Below are 23,200 nucleotides of genomic sequence, written 5' to 3'. Positions count from 1 at the left end.
GCTCAGGGTTCATACGAGAGGACGGAGCCTGAAGCCGAATCCCAATTTGAAGCCGTAGTTTCGAAAAGGGCCTTTACTAAGTTAGTAGTCAGTGTCCGTTATGTGCGGATCTTTGTTACGCTGTGTTTATCATTAAGAAGTCTAGGGACTTTTTGTACGCGTTTTCTCCGAGTCCCCCCCATAGAAAAAAACCAACAAAAACCACTGCCCGGCGGCCGAGTCGAGGTTTCTGCTATTATTTCACACGTGTGTCAGATGTGGGGTTTTCTTTATACGACCGACGTAGAGCGAGCAAGCCAAGTGGACTAAATAAACGTTTTTACCAGGCCTGCAGGTAAGGGTTTTAAGCGTCAGAATTCGCGTAAAAGATTACATGGACAAGTTTCCGTATGGCGCCACCACTTTTTCATTCTAAATAAAATAATATATCGTAGGAGGTCCTGTTTTCGAGGTGTCCCTAAAATCGTGGCAAATCTTTTACCTCTCTGTGCGCGATGTAAACAGTCCCTAGATACAAATTGTGTTGTTTTGTTTGCCAAGCAAAGAGTCTCCTCTCCCTTGACCAAAACTTAGAAACACGTAAGGCTCCACTGGATATTTGCACTTGTAAATGCAAAAAGTTTGGTATTTTAGGCATTTCTATAATATAAGGTACAAAAATATGTCATAATGTTGAGGCCATATAAAAATATTTGCCCACCGAAAAAAATTCATCAAACACTATTTCAATTCACAAATCATGATGATCAAACAATGTGACTGAATATTTTGCTGAGCATTCTGGAAAAAAAATACAGAGGCTTAAAGAAGCCATGTGCCTCATAATTATATCATTTTCTAATATTTGTGGAGATTTTTTTTTTAACCCTCCGATCAATATTAAAATTTAAATGATCAGCTTGTTGATTCAATTATCACTGTTTATTCTAAATTTTAAGAGAAAAAAAAAGGGTGAAAAAATAAATAAAAATCAGGGATAACTTTCCGTATGGCGCCACCACTTTTTCACTCATTTTTACAAAAAGGGATATATCAATCAGGTAAATTAGATACTATATTATTTTATTTCGAATGAAAAAGTGGTGGCGCCATACGGAAACTTTTCCAAAATCAGATTTGAAAGCCAATGATTGTTCACACAATTTTTTAAAATTATTTATTTTTGTTATTTTTTGCAAATTACCATGGTAATTTTAAAATTTCATTAAAAAATATTTTGAATAAAACGAAGACAACTGCTGGACAAGAGTAATACACAGAGTCTCACAGAACACTTGTAGTCACTGTAGATGTTTCTTCCATGTATGGCATCACCGGGAAACTATGCTTTCTTGTTTGCCGTGAAAACAGGAAAAACTCGAAACAAATGGGGCCAGTTGAAGTCATCAAAGATCTGTGTGTAGTGTGAACATTTCAATGTCCATCCAGTTTTAATATATGTTTGCATACTTCATACTAACAAAAGAAGGTAATTAGGGCATCGGTTGATATAAGGCATCATTATTTTTTTCCCAATTCTAAGAAAAAGGCATAATAGCGTGAAAACTGGTAAGGGGAGGATAGTATCTAATTTACCTGATTGATACATCCCTTTTTGTAAAAATGAGTGAAAAAGTGGTGGCGCCATACGGAAAGTTATCCGATTACATTTTCAAGTTCTTTGCTCGACTGCACTTGACTTAGTTAGTTTGAGGGGTCCACTACTTGCCGTCAACTCGCCGTCAACGCACTTGCGCCGTCAACTCGCCGTCAAAAATCCACAAAAGATGCATAGAACTGTAAAGTATCAGCTGAAAGAGAATTCGCGAAAGTTTTAGGTCATATTTCGTGAAAAAATTATAACGAAACAGCAAAACCGTCGGCCGCCATCTTGCTTTTTCACATTGATTAGTCTTGGCCCAAGATGTCAATGATTGGTACTTTTTTCTATCAACACAAAGTCGTTTTTGTGAATGAATTTTTACCGAAAACCATGAGAAATATGTAGTTTAGCCCAGACTTAACACTTCCGTGTCCCATTTATAAATTTTTCATGTAAATTTAATGAGTTGACGGAATGAAAATGAGTTGACGGCAAGTCGGTGAGTTGACGGCAAGTAGTAGGACCAAGTTTGAGTCTCTGGAGGAAGGAAATGGTTTAGTTAGTTCTACCTCCATGGTTGGTTAGTTTTCAATCATGATATTGATAGAGCAAGGACTCGATGGTTCAATTGGTACACAAACCCTTGACTGATGAGGAGTGCTTTCTCTCCGTGGACCGTGCTGTTAAGATTAAGAGTTTAGATTAAATAAAGCCCCTTTCACACGAGAGCAATAATTATTTTGCAAGGGCCCCTTGCTAAATTGTATTTGTAGCATGGTTGTTGTAAGATTTTACAAAATGCACCTTGTGTGTAACTTGAAAGGACAACAATTTTTGGAGTGTCAAAACTCCAAAAGCCCTTTTCACACGGCCAAAATGTAGCCAGGGTCCCTTGCTACAAAATTTACGAGCGTGGATTGTTTATTTGTTATCACATGCGTGACTGATTTTGTGAGCTTTCCCACTGCAAAGTTGAAAAACTAACAACCCTCGTGCAACATGAGAGTGATATGACGAATTGGTAATCCTGATCACCTTAGTTGGACAAGATAGCACAACATTAAACAATAGCATGCGCTGCGCTGTATGGGCATTTTCACCTAGGACGTCGTTCAATAAACAGGGGTTCCTTTCACACGATGATGTTGCTCACGTCCTTGGTCAAAACTTCCACTAGTGTAAGATTTTGTCGTAGGTCCGGACCTCCGAACGTAGCAATGTTGAACAAGAGATGACAAGGGATCCCTGGACACTCCAAAATTGTTACAACTCCTTTCACACTAGGTGCATTTTGTAAAATCTTACAACCCTTCTACAATTTAGCAACCGACCCTTGCTAAATTGCTCTCGTGTGAAAGGGGCTTTTGAAGCTCACAGCTCTTAGTTTCTAGCCCCAGAGTAGCACAATCCATAATCCTATATTATGTTTTTATAGTGCCAACTTAGCCCACCTTGTTCTTGTTTGTTGAGCTGTAGTAGTGTAATAAATGGCTCTCTTTTAAAAATAATAACACAATCGGTCTTGTGTCACAGTCGCCATCGACTGTTATGAGACCGATATGTTATTCTATCGTATCGGTCTCATCAGACCAGTTGTTAAAAAGAGATGTTAAAAGAGAGCCATTTACAGCTCAACCAGGTGGGCTAGTACATAGTACAGTACTATGCCAACAAGTCCAGCATCCTGGGCCTGTGGCACTCGTGTCAATGGTCATGACAAGTGTGACGTTACTTGTCACTTAAAAGTGTGGGTTGTTCGGCTGTATGCTGGAGTACTTACTTGCCCTCCAACTACTGCTGCTAGCCGCCTATTAGTATTCTTGAATGCTTGTTCTATCATATCTATACTACATTTATTTTAGTAATAATATGGACACCAGTGAGAACCTTTACCAATGCGACATGAATAAATGTGGGGCAACCTCTCTCTTCTTACTTCAGCCCAGATCCCATTTAATAAATAAAAACAAATTGTCATTACGCTAGAGACTCTCTCAGCTTTTTGCTGCCCTAGTATGCCCACAACCACATAGATAGCATCAGGAGTGAGATAATTTCTCAACTAGAAACCTACATCTTTTGCCAGGTCCCCTCCCCCCCCCCTGCCCCTCAGTTGTCACTGAGGCCGATAACCATGCCCCAGCCTGAATTGTGGACAGTTTATTAAAATTAAAATGAAAGTCTTAGTGGGCCAGTGTATTTCTGACAACTAACATAAAAAAACATCATAACATAACCGATGTACATTTTCTTTCTTTGCAGAAACTGACCAGCTGAGGGAGAGCAATTATTGCTGCGAAGTTATGATAAAAGTGTTGACGTCATGACCAATCAGAGAACAGGCAGGCCCTCGGTGGCTCAGAATCGACGTGTCGGACTCGGGTTTCTCAAGTTTCTTCAAGAGAGTGATCGAGGAGATGTGGACAGCAAGGAGCAAATGAAGACAGCTTTCCTGAAAGAATACAAGCCAAGATTAGAGAAAGGAGGAATAGGTAACAAGCACAATTTCATACAAGAATTCTGCATTTTAGCAGAAGACAAGTTGGTAAGCGTGGCCCCATGCTAAACATGAGTGGTTTGGTGGTGAAGTAATAATCTGTGCACACATGCTTCATTTTTGAAAGGGTTTGGGCACCACTACATTTTTCCTCAGTAAAGGGCACTGTCACAAGCCGTCCTAAACGTGCAGCAACAATAAATTTAAAGGGTTGTATGCCTACCCAAAGTGACGACAGAAAAACTGACACGGTAGAATTGCAAGTACCATTTAATAAATTTAATAAAAAACAATGCAGAATAATAAACAAATACATGATCAACTCTGTCATCCTTCAAAACCCCCATAAATTAAGGCTACCTTACTGAAGTTGGAACCCGTAGTATTTGTTACGGCCAAGTGTATTAATAACACAAGGCTTTAACAAAACAATTTGGTCTCATTCACAATAAAAAGGAAATCACTTGTCTTCTTGTTGTGGTAACCCAAACACAATAATGTAAGTATTGGTTCAGTAGACCTGTTATTGTTGGTTACACCAAGTGAATTAAGGATACGAGGCTTAACCCACCAAACATCGATCCAACAACAAACATTTAAGCACAATAATATATAAATATAGGAAAAGTTCATTTCGGTATTTAGTCCATCTTCATCCAAAAGATACTTGCGAGGTTCGCTCTCTGTTATCAGCCAACACTTGCCGACTCCGTTCTCAAATCACAAAACACATGCAGCACACAGCCACAATTCACAGGGTGGTGGTAGCCCTACTACTCGGTCGCATCTAGCGCACTCAACGGTAGTGGCTCCAAGGGGTGTCCTCTGTCTCAGGCAACCCGTTTACCAATCCCCACTTAAAAGCCGTGAGTTCTCATCCAAAACTTGGGCAAAATCAAACCCACAAAACACGCAGCTACAGGGATTCACTTTCATAAAACAGACGGAGTTGAAAAAAAGATTGCTATCCTATAATAGATCTTTTCAATTACGATCAATAGTGTAAACTTAAATACATTTCAACTTTAATTACGACGCAACTCGCACATTGTGGCAACTATACAAGACTGACTGATGTGCCGCCCGTCCGTCACTGCACATCGCCACAAAGAGGACCGCAAACAAGCACGGCCCCTTTGTGCGCATGCTGTGATTGGCCGTTTGATGATTGGCCGGTGGTAGTTCCATTCATAAAATCTTGGCTAGACTTCGGACGGATCGGCTCCCTATTGTACAACACATAGCCTGAACGTCTGACCCACACTTCGCGGATTGTGGCCAAGTCTAATCAAACGTGAACAACTTTTGTCAACAGAGGGCGATGCGATGCAGGGCAAAGTTCAACTATTTCTAGGTGTGCGTTGTCGACCGATCTTTGATTCACGGAGATTTGTTGCCAAAGAAGTTCACAAAACATGGTCAACACAACCGATCATCAAAATATAAATTCAAATTCTGGAAAAGGGTTGTTGATGGAAACATTATAGGATAATTCAGGACTGATAGTGTGAAATAAAAAAATCACCCGTAACGCGGCAGGTTTGCGTACTTCACTTCCGTGTTTTGAGGTTAGTTTGTTTTCATGTTGTTGTTTTTTTTGGTCGCGGTTTATACTCCGCGCGGCATATACGCCGACATTAAATATTTTTTTGTATATTTTGAGGAAGTGCGGTTTATACTCCGCGCGGTTTATAATCCGAAAATTACGGTATACAAAATGCTGCCCAGTGTCTTAGTCATTGGTCACAAGGCTTCTGTCCCCTTGCAAAACACACATATTTTTACACTCCACTCATGCACCCTACTTGTACCCCCATATTACATAATACAAGAAAAGAGGGGTTAATGACCTGTGAAACCGCGGCTTAAGTACCAAATAAAAGCAACAGATTACTAGGAGTATTGAACAATCTAGCCACTTGTGCAGACATTCTGATCTAAGAGAGGGGTAAAAGAAACCCTTTCGATAATTTGTATATGAATAGGAGATCATTGTGACAGGCACCTCCAAAAACCGGAATTGTAAATTTCTATTGGAATACTAATGTCAAGGGGCACCAAGCAATGTCCAATATAACAGGCCAATTGCATCTGTGGAGTGTCAGTCTGAGCTTAGACAACACTGGATGGGAATGGGGTCGGGTATCTGATTTGGAATCGTATAATTATCAAAGCATCCATAAGAAAATGTCAGACCAGCCCGAAAACCCCCAAGGGCCCAGGCAATACCACTTCTCCGAACAATAAGTGTATTTGGTTCTTTTTAAAGAATGTACATCAGTACATAATAATACTAATTTTGAAGAAAAAAAAACCTGACTCAGGTTATGTCAACCCTGTCTTAGGTTTCAACTTTTCAAGCATACTCTATGCTTTGAAGACCAATGGCAAGATCAACATCAAAGATGGCCGAGTCCAAGTTCAGAACAGTTTTGTTTCTGTGGATCAGTTCACCACCCTAAAGAAGCATGCCCTTGACCAGAAAGACACAACAAGGGCCAGTACAACGAGGGCCGGTGCAACGAGGGCCGGTGCAATGAAGCAGAGCCCAGGTAAAGGAGGCAAGTCCAATGGGCCGGAGCCGTACCCGTTTTACTGCGAGGAGTGTGGCGTCCAGGGGAATTCTCATCAGTCTTTTAATGCACATCTCCAAGGGAGTAGACATCGACAGCAAATGATCTTCAAATGTGTCAAGAAGAGCAGGTAAACAGAATGTACATGTTTCTGAACCACCGAGAAGAGTAAATGACCCAATTTCATGGAGCTAAGCATCATAACATTTTGCTTACCAGAATAAAATTGCCAGCCAAAATACCATGTCACATGTACCGTACATGACTGGTATCCTGCTTATTTTCGCTTAGCAGAGTGATTGTAAAAAAGTGTAAGCAATATTTTTTGCTTAAGCAGCTCTATGAAATTGGGCCCAGATCGAAAAGGTTGTTCTGTCAACTCCATGGGTAAATCCTCAGTACACAAGGTTCCTTACTGTTGTTATCGGTCGTACAAACTCAGTCTGATCAAAGTTTATTTATTTGTTTCAAAGTTAACAATTTAATTTTTTACAATGTAGGTGTTGGAGTGAATTTGACAATACATTTTCAACTTGTACATGTATTTTTGATGTAATTTAATTGTTAACCAAATGCCATTAGTCTATGACTTTTTATTTGGTCTTGTATTTTTATATGAAAATAAACCAATTTTGAATTTTCAATTTGTTTCACACTCAGGTCAAAGTTCATTGAAAATAAGAATGGCGTAGAGGTTGCCAGTGAGCATGATGGTCAGGATGGGACCATTGCAATGAAACTGGCGCGGAGTGCCAGTCAAACCTTCAGGATTACCATCAAGAATGTAAGGTAAGTGATTCACCCACAAAGCAGCAGGACACACTTGTCACACAGTTTTGTATGCTATTCACAAGCATAGTGCACAAGTACTACAAAGTTCCACTGAAATAAAACACATGTGTAAAAGTCCAATGCATGTATGTGTTACATAGAATACTGCAGGACTATGGAGGAACTGACCTGTCATGCTCTTACAGTACATTCATTTCCCCTATACAAAGAGTGACAGAAGGTACTAAAATTCATGCTCGTAATGTCCCTTTTTTGTATTGTACTGTTTAATAACTGGTGTTTTGCATCTGAGGTGTCAATGTTGGCAGGTAGTCATTTCACTTCATCTGTATAATCGCTTGAGTTTTTCTTCTTGCTTTTTTACAGTGATGACTTAACTACCGCATTCCTATCTTGTGTGCTGTTGAAAGTCCAGCCTGCCTTTGTGCTGACGGATGAGTATGATGTGACCCAGTCTAAGAAAGTGGTCCACCTCAAACCAGGTGATTAGGAAATTTAATAATCGGAACTAAATTCAACTTCATCGTGATTCAAGTGTAAAAATGAAGCTCCTAAAATTTTAAGCCACGCAACTGTTCAGCTGAATAGCTGATTAAATTTTTACAAGAATACAGGGCTTGATTTTGGGTGAACATCCACAAGAATACAGAGCTTGATTTTGGGTGAACATTCACAAGAATACAGGGCTTGATTTTGGGTGAACATCCACAAGAATACAGAGCTTGATTTTGGGTGAACATCCACAAGAATAAAGGGCTTGATTTTGGGTGAACATCCACAAGAATACAGGGCTTGATTTTGGGTGAACATCCACAAGAATACAGGGCTTGATTTTGGGTGAACATTCACAAGAATACAGGGCTTGATTTTGGGTGAACATCCACAAGAATAAAGGGCTTGATTTTGGGTGAACATCCACAAGAATACAGGGCTTGATTTTGGGTGAACATCCACAAGAATACAGGGCTTGATTTTGGGTGAACATTCACAAGAATACAGGGCTTGATTTTGGGTGAACATCCACAAGAATACAGGGCTTGATTTTGGGTGAACATTCACAAGAATACAGGGCTTGATTTTGGGTGAACATCCACAAGAATACAGGGCTTGATTTTGGGTGAACATCCACAAGAATACAGGGCTTGATTTTGGGTGAACATTCACAAGAATACAGGGCTTGATTTTGGGTGAACATCCACAAGAATACAGGGCTTGATTTTGGGTGAACATCCACAAGAATACAGGGCTTGATTTTGGGTGAACATCCACAAGAATACAGAGCTTGATTTTGGGTGAACATCCACAAGAATAAAGGGCTTGATTTTGGGTGAACATCCACAAGAATACAGGGCTTGATTTTGGGTGAACATCCACAAGAATACAGGGCTTGATTTTGGGTGAACATTCACAAGAATACAGGGCTTGATTTTGGGTGAACATCCACAAGAATACAGGGCTTGATTTTGGGTGAACATCCACAAGAATACAGGGCTTGATTTTGGGTGAACATCCACAAGAATACAGGGCTTGATTTTGGGTGAACATCCACAAGAATACAGGGCTTGATTTTGGGTGAACATCCACAAGAATACAGGGCTTGATTTTGGGTGAACATCCACAAGAATACAGGGCTGGATTTTGGGTGAACATCCACAAGAATACAGGGCTTGATTTTGGGTGAACATCCACAAGAATACAGAGCTTGATTTTGGGTGAACATCCACAAGAATACAGGGCTTGATTTTGGGGGAACATCCACAAGAATACAGGGCTGGATTTTGGGTGAACATCCACAAGAATACAGGGCTTGATTTTGGGTGAACATCCACAAGAATACAGGGCTTGATTTTGGGTGAACATCCACAAGAATACAGGGCTTGATTTTGGGTGAACATCCACAAGAATACAGGGCTTGATTTTGGGTGAACATCCACAAGAATACAGGGCTTGTATCTCAATTGTTTTTTACTAGTTCAGAATTCTTTTTACAAGACCAGAATCAAAACAATAACAAACTGTACTAATATATGCTTTTATTTGAACAACACTAAGAGAAGATTTGTCTAATTTTTGTATTATTTTGTTTGTTTATGCAAGTCGCCAGACACACAAGGCCTGAAGGCCACTTCAAGGTGTGGGCTACAACTATTTTTGTCCAGAGGCCGTTGCCACCTACTCCTAGGGCTGAAACAGGGTTACCCCTTTTACAGTCCATACGGATGTAGGCTTGGGTATCATCAGTCCGAAGCCTGGCCGGTAGAGCAGAAAGCACTACCTCCCCAGTTTTATGTAGCAAGTGTCACAACCGGGATTCAAACCCACACTCTGCTGATCAAACACCAGAGCTTGAATCCGGTGCTCTTAACCGCTCGGCCATGACACGCCACATGTTTAGTTATACTTTGATACTTGAAAGATGTTTGTGAGACTCAAACTCTAAATTGAAAACTTAAAAGTTTTATTGAATCTTTTTCATGAAACAGTGTTTGTGGTTTGTTATGTATGTTTGTAGGGAGTGAGTACTGTATTCAGGTGGCTGTAGTGGGAGACTCCGTGGGTGTTCTCAGCAGCCCACTCATACTTGCCTTCAAGAAAGTACCATCCAACGAGGTACGTTCTACCTTAAGCCCAGTTCAGACTTCCTGTGAATGTGGAGCGAGTTTTTACATTACAGGGCTGTCTTCGTTGCAAATATTTTACAGGAAATGAGCACAGCTGAACTGTTGTGATTTGTTAGTTGCGAACTTTACTCAATAATGCATTACCTGGCAGCCGTGTCTCATGCATTTAAAGGTCAGGTGATAGTTTGGTAAATGCTCAAAAATGAGTGACCCCAAAAACTTACATGCTGCAGCTATTGATAGTATAAAATGTTTTGAGAAAATTCCCTTTGAGGCAATATTTGGATAACTTCACCCCAAAACAGAGATGCAGTTGCTTTCACCTCAATCAAAGTGGATGAATTTGATGTTCTTGTGAACATAAAATGTGTTCTTTTTGCTGTTTTCTCAGCAAGTAGAAACTCTATTCAGAAGAAGTTTTAATATGTGAGTTACATCTTTCTTTATAATTTAAGTATAAATAAGCAATCCATTGACAAAAACTAATATAGGACCTTACTTTGATAGTTTTAATACTAGAATGGTCAAAGAATCATTTTAATGAATAGAGTGATGCTTTCTTTTTCAAAAGGTATTTCATATTCTGCGCTTTGTGACTGTGGAGGTGGAGAGCGAGGTAGCGAAGGATCTACCCCCGTCTGTTCCTTACCAACGCCCACCAAGGGTGGCAAGAAGGCAACGGAAAGGAGAGACTGTTGAAGGAGTGCCCCTACCACAGTAAGCTTCAATCAAAAAACCTCCATCTTATTGTCTTGGTGATTGTTGGATATATTTCATGACCAATTTCACAAAGTGACGAATCTGTCATAAAAATGCTTATGGTAATGGCTCGTAGCACTTTCACAAGGTGACAAAACCTTTGACCGGTCTATTTACTTCATCTACCCACACATTCATAACGCATACTGCTATCGTGTGTTTCACTGTATAAAGTGACAAATGAGTGAATGAGCATTGGTCACTTTGTACTAGAAATCTTTGTTAATAGACTCATTGGCAACATTGGTTCTCATTGCAAAACGCAGGGGAAACCACTAGAAAGTTGCCCACATCTCCCCCGTCACGATGTGAAGACACACTGGTCATGCTAATTAGGGTTACTACAAACTCTTTATTTTTGAATGTTGTGAAATTTTGTGACAAATTTAACAGCAAGGAGGACCTAAACAAGATTATGCAAACTTTTGTATTCTATTTTTTTCTGTGATTCAGAAAGTAACTGAATCTTTGTGTGTGGAAGTATTACTCAAAACTGTTTGATGATGTTGAATGTATTTATGGTAGGATCGAGAGGTGTAGCGTTCAAGAATTTCACTGATTGCATGGTATTTTTGCTTTTATCTGTGGTCTTAAGGTCCTCCAAGAGCAAACTGAAGATGAGACAAGCCAAGTATTACCCAATTCCAGACCATCTCCGCTGGATGCTGAACAATAAACACAAAATAGAGGAAGTCAGGTTAGTTATGGAAGAGTGGCTTGTTTGTTTTTTTATCATTGAGACAGCGATGTGTATGTTTTGAGTTGTTGACAAATCCAGTTCTTTTCAGAACCCCTGCAACCCATGAAGAGTTTTGTTGTTGTACATAAAAATATAAATATAATAATTTTCTATAGCGCTTTATACACCATGTTTCAAAAGGCTTCCAACATTATTACCCTGATCACTGGGCCTTTTCATACCTTAAACCATCTCAGCTCCCTGGGGAGTATACAGCCTGTGCTGGCAAATATGTAGCGCACACAGCTAAATCAATCACAAGAACCATCTCTGCCCTCGCAGGTACCCACTTACCCCTGGATGGGGAGAAGCAATTATAGTTAAATGTCTTGCTCAGGGACACAAGTGTCACGACCGGGATTCAAACCCACACTCTGACAGGAGAGCTTGAGTCTGGTGCCCTTATCCAACCGGTCACGACACCCCACATGTAAATGTTGTTTCCGCAATTCTTACTAGTATGTATCTCCACCATACAAAGTTTAAATTCTAACTTGGAGATTAGCAAGGTGCTGGACTGTATATAAAGCTTGGTTTAAGTTGTATTTCTTCATTGCACCTGACGAAGTAGCCATTGCTACAAAAGCTCATGCAGATATTGTTTAGCACTAGTTAAGCCATTAAAGTGCTACATTTTATTTTCTTTATGGAGATTAACATTCTTTTTGAAACTGAAATTTCCTTCTTCGTTCTCTCTCCATTGGGTTATTGGGTTTTTAGTGGTTAAGTTCACTGTTCTTGGAGTCCTTGGCTTCATAACCAGAAGTAATAAATGAAATTAGAAACTGTGAAAGACCAAATGATTTTGTGTTGTCAATTCTCATCTCTTAATCTTTCTTAATTTTAGAAAAACCATTAAGCCTGATCTGGCTTGGGTGAACTACGTCAGTAAGTTATCCAACCTTCTCTACGTAGAGGAGTGCCAGATGGAAGTTGACATCAAGAGGTACGATATGAAGGGAGTGCCCATGCAGCAGGACGGCAAATTCCTACGACTTAGAGTAAGTCATTTACCCTGACTCTAAAAAAATTAAATAAATTTAACTGTCTAAAAATATAATTTGTTGGTTGAATGGTGTCTGAGTGCCACCCCGAACAGAGATATTGACTAAGTAGCGAGACCAACACCAGTAGGGATACAATGTAGATAGCTCAGTTGGTAGATGGAGCATGCAGGGGTTTAGTTAAAGTGAAACACCTTGTATGAGTGAACATTAATTAACCACTTGGCTGATTGACAGTTAAATTGTTGGCACAGCTCAAAGCCAAAATCTAAGTTGCCCATTTGTCGTCTATCAGCAATAATAGACTAAAGTCTTGCCTGTGTTTGAATGTTTGGGGGCCTGAATGTTTGAATGTTGGGGGCCTGATACTTCACGGAGGCAAGAAAGGCAATGGACACTTCCCATGAAAAATGCTAATTACATTCACGCATGCGTACATACCCTGTTGGTTGGCAAACACCATTGAGTTGTGCACTAAGCAGACGCGCAATCGCGTCTGCGTCACGCACCCATTAGCCGTGTACAAAACAGCGCAATGTGCCCTCATTTTGCCAACCAAAACTTTAGTGCGCATGCGCTATGTGCAATTTACATGGGACGGGTCTATTGCCTTTATGTCCCCTTGTCATCGCTAATAGTTAGTGCCCTTGAAATGCTTCAGTAGAAATGTAAAATTTTCTGAAAGGGTACCCATGACCAAGGCGAAAATGCCTTGATGCCCTTGCTCTTTCAAAAACGGAGCGTACTGGCCTGGAAGCTGGGGCTTGCATGTACATTGCTTTAAGTAACAAACAAAATCCTATACACACAAGATTTGGCACAGTCCATTGGGCCTGAAACATTACCTTAATTAATTGTCATGATTTCTTTTAAAAAAAGATTCCAGGTCTTGCTGAGAACCGTCCCTCGGTCCTCAAAGGTGATCATCTGTTTGCCCGCTTCAGTACTGACTCTGAAGATGGCAAGACCTACAAGGGTTATGTCCACCGGGTGGAAATGGAAGAAGTGGTCTTGGGATTCTCCAAAGAGTAAGTTTTCTTTCCTTCTATTTTTAGAAGTGTTTTTTTTTATCTTTTTGTGAGCCTAGTCTGGGTTTTGGAACAAACTATTTAGTTTTCCACTTGTGAAGCTTATACCCACCTTTGGAATTTTTCAGTTCAATCTCTATTATATTTTTCAGTTTGGTGAATAGGTTTACCCAAGGACTCAAGTTTGACATTGAGTTTACGTTCAACCGTTTGCCGTTGCGACTACAGCACAATGCTATAGAGGACGCCCTCAAGAATGATCTGGGTAAACTCCTCTTTCCCGACCGATCCAACATCGGAACGACAAAGAAACTCTGCACCGTGCCAGGTGATGACAGGTATGGCAGTCTGTACTTCTGTATGATTTTCTGTACATTTTGTGTCAAGTAATAGGATTGCTGGTTATAGATAGGCATCTAGCTTTTCAGCTGATTGGCTCATTTTTTTCTTCTTCTTTGTTTCAGCTGTACTGTGCCGCTGAAAAGCACAATCCAAAAATAAATTAATAAAAAATGCAGCTGCGAGATCAATCACCCCTGGAAGCTAGGTTGACCCATTATGTTTGTTGTTAGTAACCCTAACTTATTTTTCATTAACCCTAACCCCTGGTTTTTACTTACCCTAACCCGTCAAGATTCTAGTGCTAAAATTTATTTGGTTGAGAAGTTTGGATCGGAGAATCGGAGCTCAACAGTTTAGGTTTTGAGGTAAAACATTTTGTTGAATGTTGTAAGACATGATGATGTGACAGGATCCTGTTAACTCACTCGAACGAGTTGAAGGTTAATAAAAAAAGTTTGGTGTTTAAACATGGTTAAAATCTGTTTTGATTTCAGTGATTTTGCCAGACTGTTCTTTGACAAGAAACTCGCCACCAACGTGGAACAGATCAAAGCCGTTAAGCACATTGTTTGTGGGTCATCTCGCCCTAGTCCTTACCTAGTCTTTGGCCCACCAGGCACAGGCAAGACAGTCACCATTGTAGAGGCCATCAAGCAGGTATAAGTTGTCAAACACATTGATTGTTGTATGAAACAAAGACTAGCATGGATGTTTTCAGGTCAAATTTGAGAAACAGCTCCCTCTGAAGTAACGTAGTTTTCGAGAAAGAAGTAATTTTCCACGAATTTGATTTTGAGACCTCAGAATTAGATTTTGAGGTCCCGAAATCAAGCATCTGAAAGCACACAACTTCGGTCACAAGGGTGTTTTTTCTTCCATTATTATTTCACAACCTCGACGGCCAATTGAGTTCATATTTTCACAGGTATAAGGTTATTTTATGCACATGTTGGGATACGCAAAGCGAGAAGACTAGTCTGTGACAATAACCAATAGTGTTCAGTGTCTTTATGGTCTGTATTTATTGGGTTATAGCTCTGAAAATTAATGGCAATGGTAATTTACATGTTGAGAAGTACAGCAGCTTTGGATAGTACAATGCTTTTTGAGAAACTTTTCACTTCAAAGTACTGCGATAATCACATTTTATCCCCCAAAAATTTGAATGTAAGGAGAGTTACCATGATAACGCTTCTCAGACTGTGTATTCCTATTATATTCGCTCCAGATTTTCAGCGGTATCTCAAAAATCCAAACACCTTTTGAAACAATTTTTATATTTTATACACTATGTCTACATTTGTATAGGTTTGAAACTTTTGACCAGTTCCAGAAACCAAGGGTTTACTTCGCCTTTAATTACGTTTTAATACAAGATACAGGTAGTGAGTTCCAGCAGTATGCGGGGAAAATGTATTTGAATATTTCAACATTGAACATAGATACAGTAAGCAGGTAAAGTAAAGGAGATAATAAGACGGTTACTTTTGATGTTTCTTCCATTTGTTCTTCCATCCCAGACATACCATCAACTTCGTGGAAGTTATATCCTTGCGTGCGCGCCATCTAATAGTGCAGCTGACCTCATCGCGACACGCCTTCTGACCGGGGGCACGCCCATTGCCAAGACTAGCCTCATGAGAATCAACGCACAGAGTCGAGATTGGAAGACTGTTGATGAAATCCTGAAGGTAAAAAGAAAATTGCTCAAAATTTGTTGATAATATTGAATGTTTAATTCACTGCATTCTTTAGAGTTGAACACAAGACCTTAGGGAGCATGGCAAAATATGTCACCGGCACGCCTGCTATCCGACGCAATCCTTCGATACCATGGCTAATGTCATATGTGAATATTGTTGTGAGTTTGGTCTCTCTGTCTGTGGGTTGTCCGGTTTTCCTCCCTCCACAAAAACACTTTGATCTCTGGCTGTGCTTCATGGTCATACATGTATATGGGGCAATGTAGATGGCTGTTCAAGGCGCCATTGCATGCCTGCATCTAAAACACACTGTAGCCATGTCTGTTCCAACTCAGCTTCTTGGCTGCGAGTAAAGATGATTAGCCTCCCAAATCATTTTAAGTTTATTATGATTATTATCTAGGAGAAGGATGTGTGTAACTTTGATAAGCGGGGAACCAGGGAAACCTTCTACCCTTCTAAAGAAGAGCTGATGGAAAAAAGAATCCTGGTGACCACACTGTGTACTGCAGGCAGGTCAGTACATCAATTTAATATACCTCTTGTTGGTTTTGTATTCCATATGGCATGTGATAATATTAATAATAATTATAAGCGTCTATTAAAATTCGCGCAGTACCCACTGCTAAGACTATAGAATCTAAGCCTTCAGCTATCTGGCAAGCTATGTGTGGAAGATGCCTGCTATAGAATGGCCAAGGTCGTGTTTTCAATTCTCACCCAAGTAGTATTCCTGTTGTCTTTTTCATGCGACTTTGGAAAATACAAATGTTAATAGTTTTTATTTAATATCCTTTTTTTGAAAAGGGCCTTTTCTCAGAGCACCTTACAATATTGCTACCTTTGTACATCTGGCCCTAAGCTGGAAGTGTCGTGGCTGAGCGGTTAAGAGCACCGCATTCAAACTCTGATGTTTCTGATCAGCAGAGTGTGGGTTCGAGTCCCCAGCCGTGACACTTGTGTTCTTAAGCAAGACACTTAACCATTGCTCGCCTTCGAATGGGACGTTAAGCTGTTGGTCCAATGTGTTGTGTATCGCATGTAAAAGAACCCAGTGCACCTGTCAAATAGAAAAGAGTTCGCCCCGGTGTTCTTGGCTGTGGCTGCTGTATGCACAATCACTGCAGTAACCTATCTTTCTGAAAGTTTGCATATTCTCAGCGCTTTGACTACCTTTTTTGGTAGCTACGTGCGCTATATAAGACTTTGATACTATTAAGCTCTCCTGAAACCAAGAGTTAAAAGTTTTTTGTCCTCAATCCCCAGACTGTCTACAGCTGACTTTCCCTCGAATCATTTCACTCATGTATTCATTGATGAGGCTGGTCATGCAGTAGAACCGGAAGCCATTATAGCCCTGTCTAATCTCCTGAATCCAAAGAACACCAAAGGAGGTCAAGTGGTTCTGGCCGGTGACCCCAAGCAACTTGGTCCCATTCTGAGGTCACCTCTTGCTATTGAACATGGACTAGGTGAGTAATGTTCACCAAATTTCATCTTGGGTGCTCAACTGCAGAAGACATTGTCCGTCTCTCGGATGACACCCCCATTCAAACATATTTATTCAGTCTTAAATCATGTGTATAGCTTGGTTAAGTCTATTTTGTTTTGTTTATCCCCTTAAATATTATTAATTGAAATTATTTGTTGTATGAATGTAAATAAAACAAACAAAGACCTGATTTCATAAAGCTGTGATTCATAAAAAAAACATGTCTTAAGCATAGTTAGTTACAAAGCAAAAAACTGCCATTGTGCCATTTGCAACAATGTAAATTGCATTTCCTTTTGGCTGGTAACCATTTTCTGCTCAGCAAAGCTTCTGTGTGCTAAGCAAATTGTTAAAACTGATCAGCGCCATAAAATTGTGCCCATGTTGTGTTGGGACAAAAGCGCACAATAAACATTCACAGTTTTTATACAGCCCTTTTCATACTGGAGGGGCAACCCAAAGTGTTGGTACTTTTTATCGTTGATATTTTCACTACATTCACCATGCTGTGTAGATACAATCAACACTTTGTACATGTATCACATTTCAGGTTGGCATAGTTTATCAGCAGTTGATCTAAAAGTACAGTGAATTATATTGAATGGTCATGCAGTAGGAGGGTTGACTGTTTAGTGTTTAGATGCATATGATTTCATCGTGCAGAGTGCCGCAGCTTATCTATCATTCAAAACCACAAAGATTATGGTCAGACAGTAGGAGGGTTAACTGTGTATTCTTAGATGCATCATGATACCAAAACACCTGATATCAAAAAGCTGGCATAGTTTATCTTTTGTTCAAACTACAGTGGATGGTATTGAATGGTCAGACAGTAGGAGGGTTAACCGTTTAGGTGGCAATTTGATATCTCTAAGAAAATGTTATCTTAGGTTTATCTTTACTTGAGCGACTGATGACTGAATGCGATATCTATCAACGTCAGGAGGCTGAGCCGCATTACGACAGCAGAGTCCTGACCAAGCTACTGCGTAACTATCGCTCTCACCCTGCTATCCTCAAACTGCCCAATCAGATGTTCTATGCAAATGAGCTGGAGGTTCATGCAGATGAAGCTGTGAGGACGTCGCTGTGCAGTTGGGACAGGCTACCTCAGAAGGTGATAGTTAACAACTGAAATGTTGACCTCAGAGAAGTCTGCTTCTTTTTTCTTTTTTTAGAAGCACTCCTACAGACTCACTTTTCTTGTTCGAGCCCTTGAGAGAACTGTGCCTTCTCCTGCATATTTTTACACTCATCATTTGCATGCTAAATCGTACTAAATCAAATTCCATCAAGTTTTTGTGTTCAGCAGACAAACTTTCTTGGCAATATTTTTTTAGCCATTTTTTCCTGAGACTTGTCTTTTGTTTAGACAAACTTGTCATTAAATTAGTACTTTTTGATAATAACAATAATATTTTTTTTTGCAGAACTTTCCCATTTTGTTTCATGGGGTAGAAGGGAAGGATGAGCGTGAGGGACATAGTCCGTCCTTCTTCAACCTAGCCGAGGTGACGATCGTTGTGGAATATGTGGAGGATTTGCTGAATAAGCGAGGGGGGAGACAAATTAAGGAGTCTGACATTGGGATCATTTCACCATATCGTCGACAGGTAAGCTGCTGTACTTCATTGCTTCTTTGACATGTCAACTCATAAACAAGGTTTCTGGAAGATTCCTGCGTGTTAGAATACATGGGAAACTTGCAGTGTATTATTGAAAAACCAAATCTTCACTTATTTGTATTCCATGATAATGGTAATCATAATGAACCACTTGGCCATGACGTGCCTCAGAATGCCAAGAGAAGCACCGATCAAGTTACAGATTCAATGTGTACAGTTATTGGATGTAGTAGCTACTAACAAGCTGGAAGTAACCATCATTGGTACCCTGCATAAGTGGTACAATTTGTATTTTGTGGAGAACTACTATGTATAATTTAAAAAAAAAATGAAAATTTTATGCAATAGTCAGAAGCCACCCTTGTGCAACGAATAATCCACACGGCTCAAAATCTGGCAGCTTCTACTATACGATGATCACCGTTTTGTGTGAACCTTTGCTTTGCATTCAATCAAGTATATACTGAAACTTTAATCTTTTGAATATTGTGTCTACACATAGGTTCAAAAGCTACAGAAAGTCCTACAGAAGCGTCACCATAAGAACATCAAGGTGGGGTCCGTTGAAGAGTTTCAAGGTCAGGAGAGGTTGGTCATCATCGTGTCCACAGTCCGCAGCACTAAAGCAGAACACATCCAGATGGACATTGACTACCAACTCGGCTTTCTCAAGAACCCCAAAGTTTGTCAAAATTCAATTTTCGTTTTACCCATATACATACTCAGTACTTTCCCGAGGTCTGTGAAAAAAAGTCACAGGCATATTACTCAGGTCGGATTAGTTTCTTAAAGCAGTGTTGATTATAATTTTTTGAGCTACCTTCAGGTTGACCCATGCAATGACACAGAACAGTTGGGAAACAAGTAGGATTTGAAACTTTGCATGGTGGAAATACGATATGGAAAGGTTTGCGGTGTTACCACGATCAGAGCATATTGATCGAAACGTTGAGTTGAAACTGACGGTTCTTTTCAGAACCACCCCAACTCATTAGAGATAGTCATTAGGTGGTGTTACCGCAAACCTTTCCATGTAGTTGGTAAACAATTTTGCAAACGTAGTATTTGCTGTACATGTAAGTATTCCTTCATAGACCCAGCCTGCACTACTGTTTGGTGGGATTTTGAGGGATACTTTTTGAGAAATTTGTTCAACATTTTTAATGTTAACCCTTTATTCTACAGATCTCTACAAATGCCAGTGTTGGATTTTGGGATTGTGAGCTCTTTTGCTTCACTTGAACTTTGTTAAAGAAGAAAGGTTCAATAAAAAGTTGACAGCCTTTAAAGTCCTTTAATGCTTTGTTTTACTCTCTGACAGAGATTGAATGTTGCAGTCACACGAGCGAAGGCGTTGTTGGTTTTAGTGGGTAACCCATACATGCTATGCAAGGACAATAACTGGAACAAGTAAGAATGACATTTAAAATATTTATTAGCATTCTTGGGCCTTTTTTAACAAAAATGGTTTCAGCTTTGAAAATTAGGCTCTTATCTGGGCTCAGTTAGGTATTGAAAAGTGGGCTTGGTTTTAAACAGCCAGACATAGCCCAAGCCGTAGCTGTAGCTGTTGTATAAAAAAGCCCCTTATGTGGGGTGTCATGGCTAATTGCACTGGACTCAAGCTCTGCTGTTTCTGAGTATAGTTGTTTGAGTCCTTGTTGTGGCACTTGTAACTTTAAACAAGATACTTTACCATAATTGCTTTGTCCTTCGGATGGGACATAATGTCCTGTGTGCTAGAAATAAGTATAAAAATTGTGTTTTTTTAGAGTATTTTTTTATTAACTACTTGTACTTGTACTCTTACCATGTTACTCGGAGATCCAAATACTTAGTACTTATCCTTTGAATTCAGCACTTGGATATCAGAATACTCAGGAGTCAGACACTTGATGGCTTGTAATAATGCTCGATAGCCCAAGCACTATTACTCAAGTACTACTTGGCCACCCTAATACTTGTTGTACATAATAATCAACCAAAAAGTACTTCAAGACTGCTAAGAAAATGCCCCTGCTTCATCCCTATGTTAACTTAATTATAACTGTTGTTGAATTGTCAGTTTCCTACGTTACTGTATGGAGAATAATGCCTACACGGGATGCCACTTTGAGGAAGATGAAGACGAACTTGAAGCCATCATCCAGAGACTGGACAATGTCAAACTCAGCGATCTTGGTGAGTAGTAGACACTCAAGACTTATCTCCCGTTATGCCGAATAAAATGATAAACAATGATGGCAGCCAAATCCAAAGGCCGATGGTCTGGAATTTGGGTTAATATAATAACCTTCTGGAAAAGGGGGAGATTTTAAGAGTGATATCCAGAACCCATTGCCCCTCATTTTAAAGGAGTACTGAAACATTGCATGGTGTATGCATGCTACACAGTGGAATGTCCTGGCGTGTTAATGTTTCAGTATTCAGCATGCTTACAAAAGCAAGTTCTGCATGCTTATAAAAGTGAGTGTATGTCACTTCATGGGAGTTGTGTCCCAAAAGCTTGTGCATGCATAGGCCTACACATCACCCAGTCCCAACTTGTTAAAACATTTCTGTGTGGGCAGTTACCAATCCAGATAATTCTATATTTGATGACATATTTTAATCAATGATAGCTATGTTAAACTAAAACTTAGTTTGTTAACATTTCTAGCAAGTTTGAAACATCTTTTTTGCCTGATTTTAATGTTTTTTTTTTAAATGTCTATTTGTTTTTCTTTAGTGGATACACCTGAATCCAATAACTTACAGGGATTTAGTGCAGTGACTGAGCAGAATGACCCAGAGTGGAAGGGAGAGAACTAGAGAGATGAACTTGCGGACACAGTGAGCCCATTCAGACCTCTTCTCCAATAAACCCATTTGTTTACTGCACCCATTTTATTCATTTTTTCTCTGTTTGTGTGTTTGTTTTTTCATTTTTTTCTCTGCATTTTTTTTTATTTGTAATGCGCAGTAGAGTATATTTATATATAGGTTACTGCGCAATATAAATGTTCGGACTATTATTATTATTACTAATAATAACTAATTCATACTAATAATAGTAATAATGTAACTCGGGTGGGATTCAAACCCACAACCTACTGAGTTTACAGTGCTAACCCACACTGGTGTATATGGGTAAAAAAAACATAATTAATATTCTTTATCCCAAATGCAAATTTCCATCTATTAAAAGTAATAACATTCTTATCACACTTGACGGGTATCTCAAAGTTCAACTTTTGTTTTTAAAATGGATTTATCGTTTAGTGTCATACTCAAGGACTAAAGTGACAACACCGGGACGTAAGCCCAGACCATGGCAATATAAGATACACAGATTAGCCCAAACTCCCAGTTTCAACTCAATTACACCCTTTGAGTCCTTTGGATTAACTAAATTTTTCTGCTGGAAATAGATTTGGTGCTAACCAAGTACGGATCGAGTCCTGCCAGCAATATATTTTAAATTCTGCTTTTGTAAAATTTTAAATGAACAATTTAGTTTGTGAATTTTGATTTTAATTTAATGTTTATCAGTGTCGCTATTAACCACTTTCACAGTTATGTGCACCATCTTGTTCAGGAAATATATTTGGTGCTAACCAACTACGGATGTGGGTCCTGCCAAATATTTTAAAATCTGCCATTGTAAAGTTTTAAATGAACAATTTAGTTTGTGAATTTTAATTTTAATTTAACGTTTATCAGTGTCGCTATTAACCACCTTCACAGTTATGTGCACCATCTTGTTCAGGAGGCAGATTTGTTTATATCTACCATTTTTTGCCGCCTGCACCTGGGGGCTATAATATAACTTCATACAACTTCTGTAAGTTGTTTGGCAGTTCCGTCGCGGAGTCGCAGGTGGCTACTCATGTTCTAAGTAACTTATCTTGTCCCTTAAATAAGACGACAGTGCAATGTCAAGGTGCTTTTTAGTTTCTTTTAATCTTGATAGTGTTTGTATTGAATAAGTTCATCGAATCTTTGATCTGAATTTTGAACACAAAACAAAATTCATTGACCATCTTGCCAATTTCTCAAACTTAGAATAAAGAGATAATGCTCTTTAACTCTTTAAATTTGTTCTCCCTGAATTAATTTTACATCAATGAATTCTTTATTTGTTTTCCTGAAGAAGATGAAACACACTGAATGAACTTTTATTCCAGCATTAATGAAATTCACATTGATATAGGACTGGACAGGCAATTAATTCAATAGCATTATCTAATTTTCCTAATTCTGTTGTGTATACCGTTTTAGCCAACAAATTTAAAAAAATATTTTTGTATAATCTCCTTGGGCTCAAATTCATGGCAATGCTGCCTACCATCTTTGCTTGCGTAAAATGTTTTTAAAATTTTCTACAGGCTCAAGCTGTCAACCACAATTGAACTTGACTGGTGCAGGACTTGAACCCGCAACCTTTGGATTAGTGTGCCGGGG

General features: G+C 39.4%; 1 protein-coding gene across 1 annotated transcript; it reads left to right on the top strand.

Moving 5' to 3' along the window:
* The first annotated feature begins 190 nt into the window (after positions 1–190).
* On the top strand, positions 191–21,692 carry LOC117307455 (putative helicase MOV-10). Its single transcript, XM_033792214.1, has 21 exons — positions 191–334; positions 3,845–4,074; positions 6,425–6,782; positions 7,313–7,441; positions 7,811–7,926; positions 9,957–10,054; positions 10,637–10,782; positions 11,420–11,521; positions 12,411–12,564; positions 13,447–13,595; positions 13,748–13,933; positions 14,432–14,594; positions 15,458–15,628; positions 16,044–16,156; positions 16,907–17,112; positions 18,023–18,249; positions 18,563–18,745; positions 19,260–19,439; positions 20,079–20,167; positions 20,823–20,938; positions 21,486–21,692. Exons 2-21 carry the CDS (start codon positions 3,906–3,908, stop codon positions 21,566–21,568), a joined length of 3,138 nt encoding a protein of 1,045 aa, XP_033648105.1. The 5' UTR covers positions 191–334; positions 3,845–3,905; the 3' UTR covers positions 21,569–21,692.
* Positions 21,693–23,200: the final 1,508 nt, after the last annotated feature.

This window comes from Asterias rubens, chromosome 2, assembly GCF_902459465.1.
Source record: "Asterias rubens chromosome 2, eAstRub1.3, whole genome shotgun sequence".
Lineage (NCBI taxonomy): Eukaryota > Metazoa > Echinodermata > Asteroidea > Forcipulatida > Asteriidae > Asterias > Asterias rubens.
The sequence above is the reverse complement of the archived record's forward strand: the minus strand, read 5'-3'. Positions and strand labels throughout refer to the sequence as shown.

What these genes read in the sequence shown, in the direction of transcription:
- LOC117307455 (XM_033792214.1), top strand. Translation starts at nt 3,906, where the DNA reads ATGACCAATCAGAGAACAGGCAGGCCCTCGGTGGCTCAGAATCGACGT. An exon ending in AAATGTGTCAAGAAGAGCAG is followed by an intron (nt 6,783 to 7,312) that starts GTAAACAGAATG and finishes TTTCACACTCAG; the next exon opens with GTCAAAGTTCATTGAAAATA. An exon ending in ATTACCATCAAGAATGTAAG is followed by an intron (nt 7,442 to 7,810) that starts GTAAGTGATTCA and finishes GCTTTTTTACAG; the next exon opens with TGATGACTTAACTACCGCAT.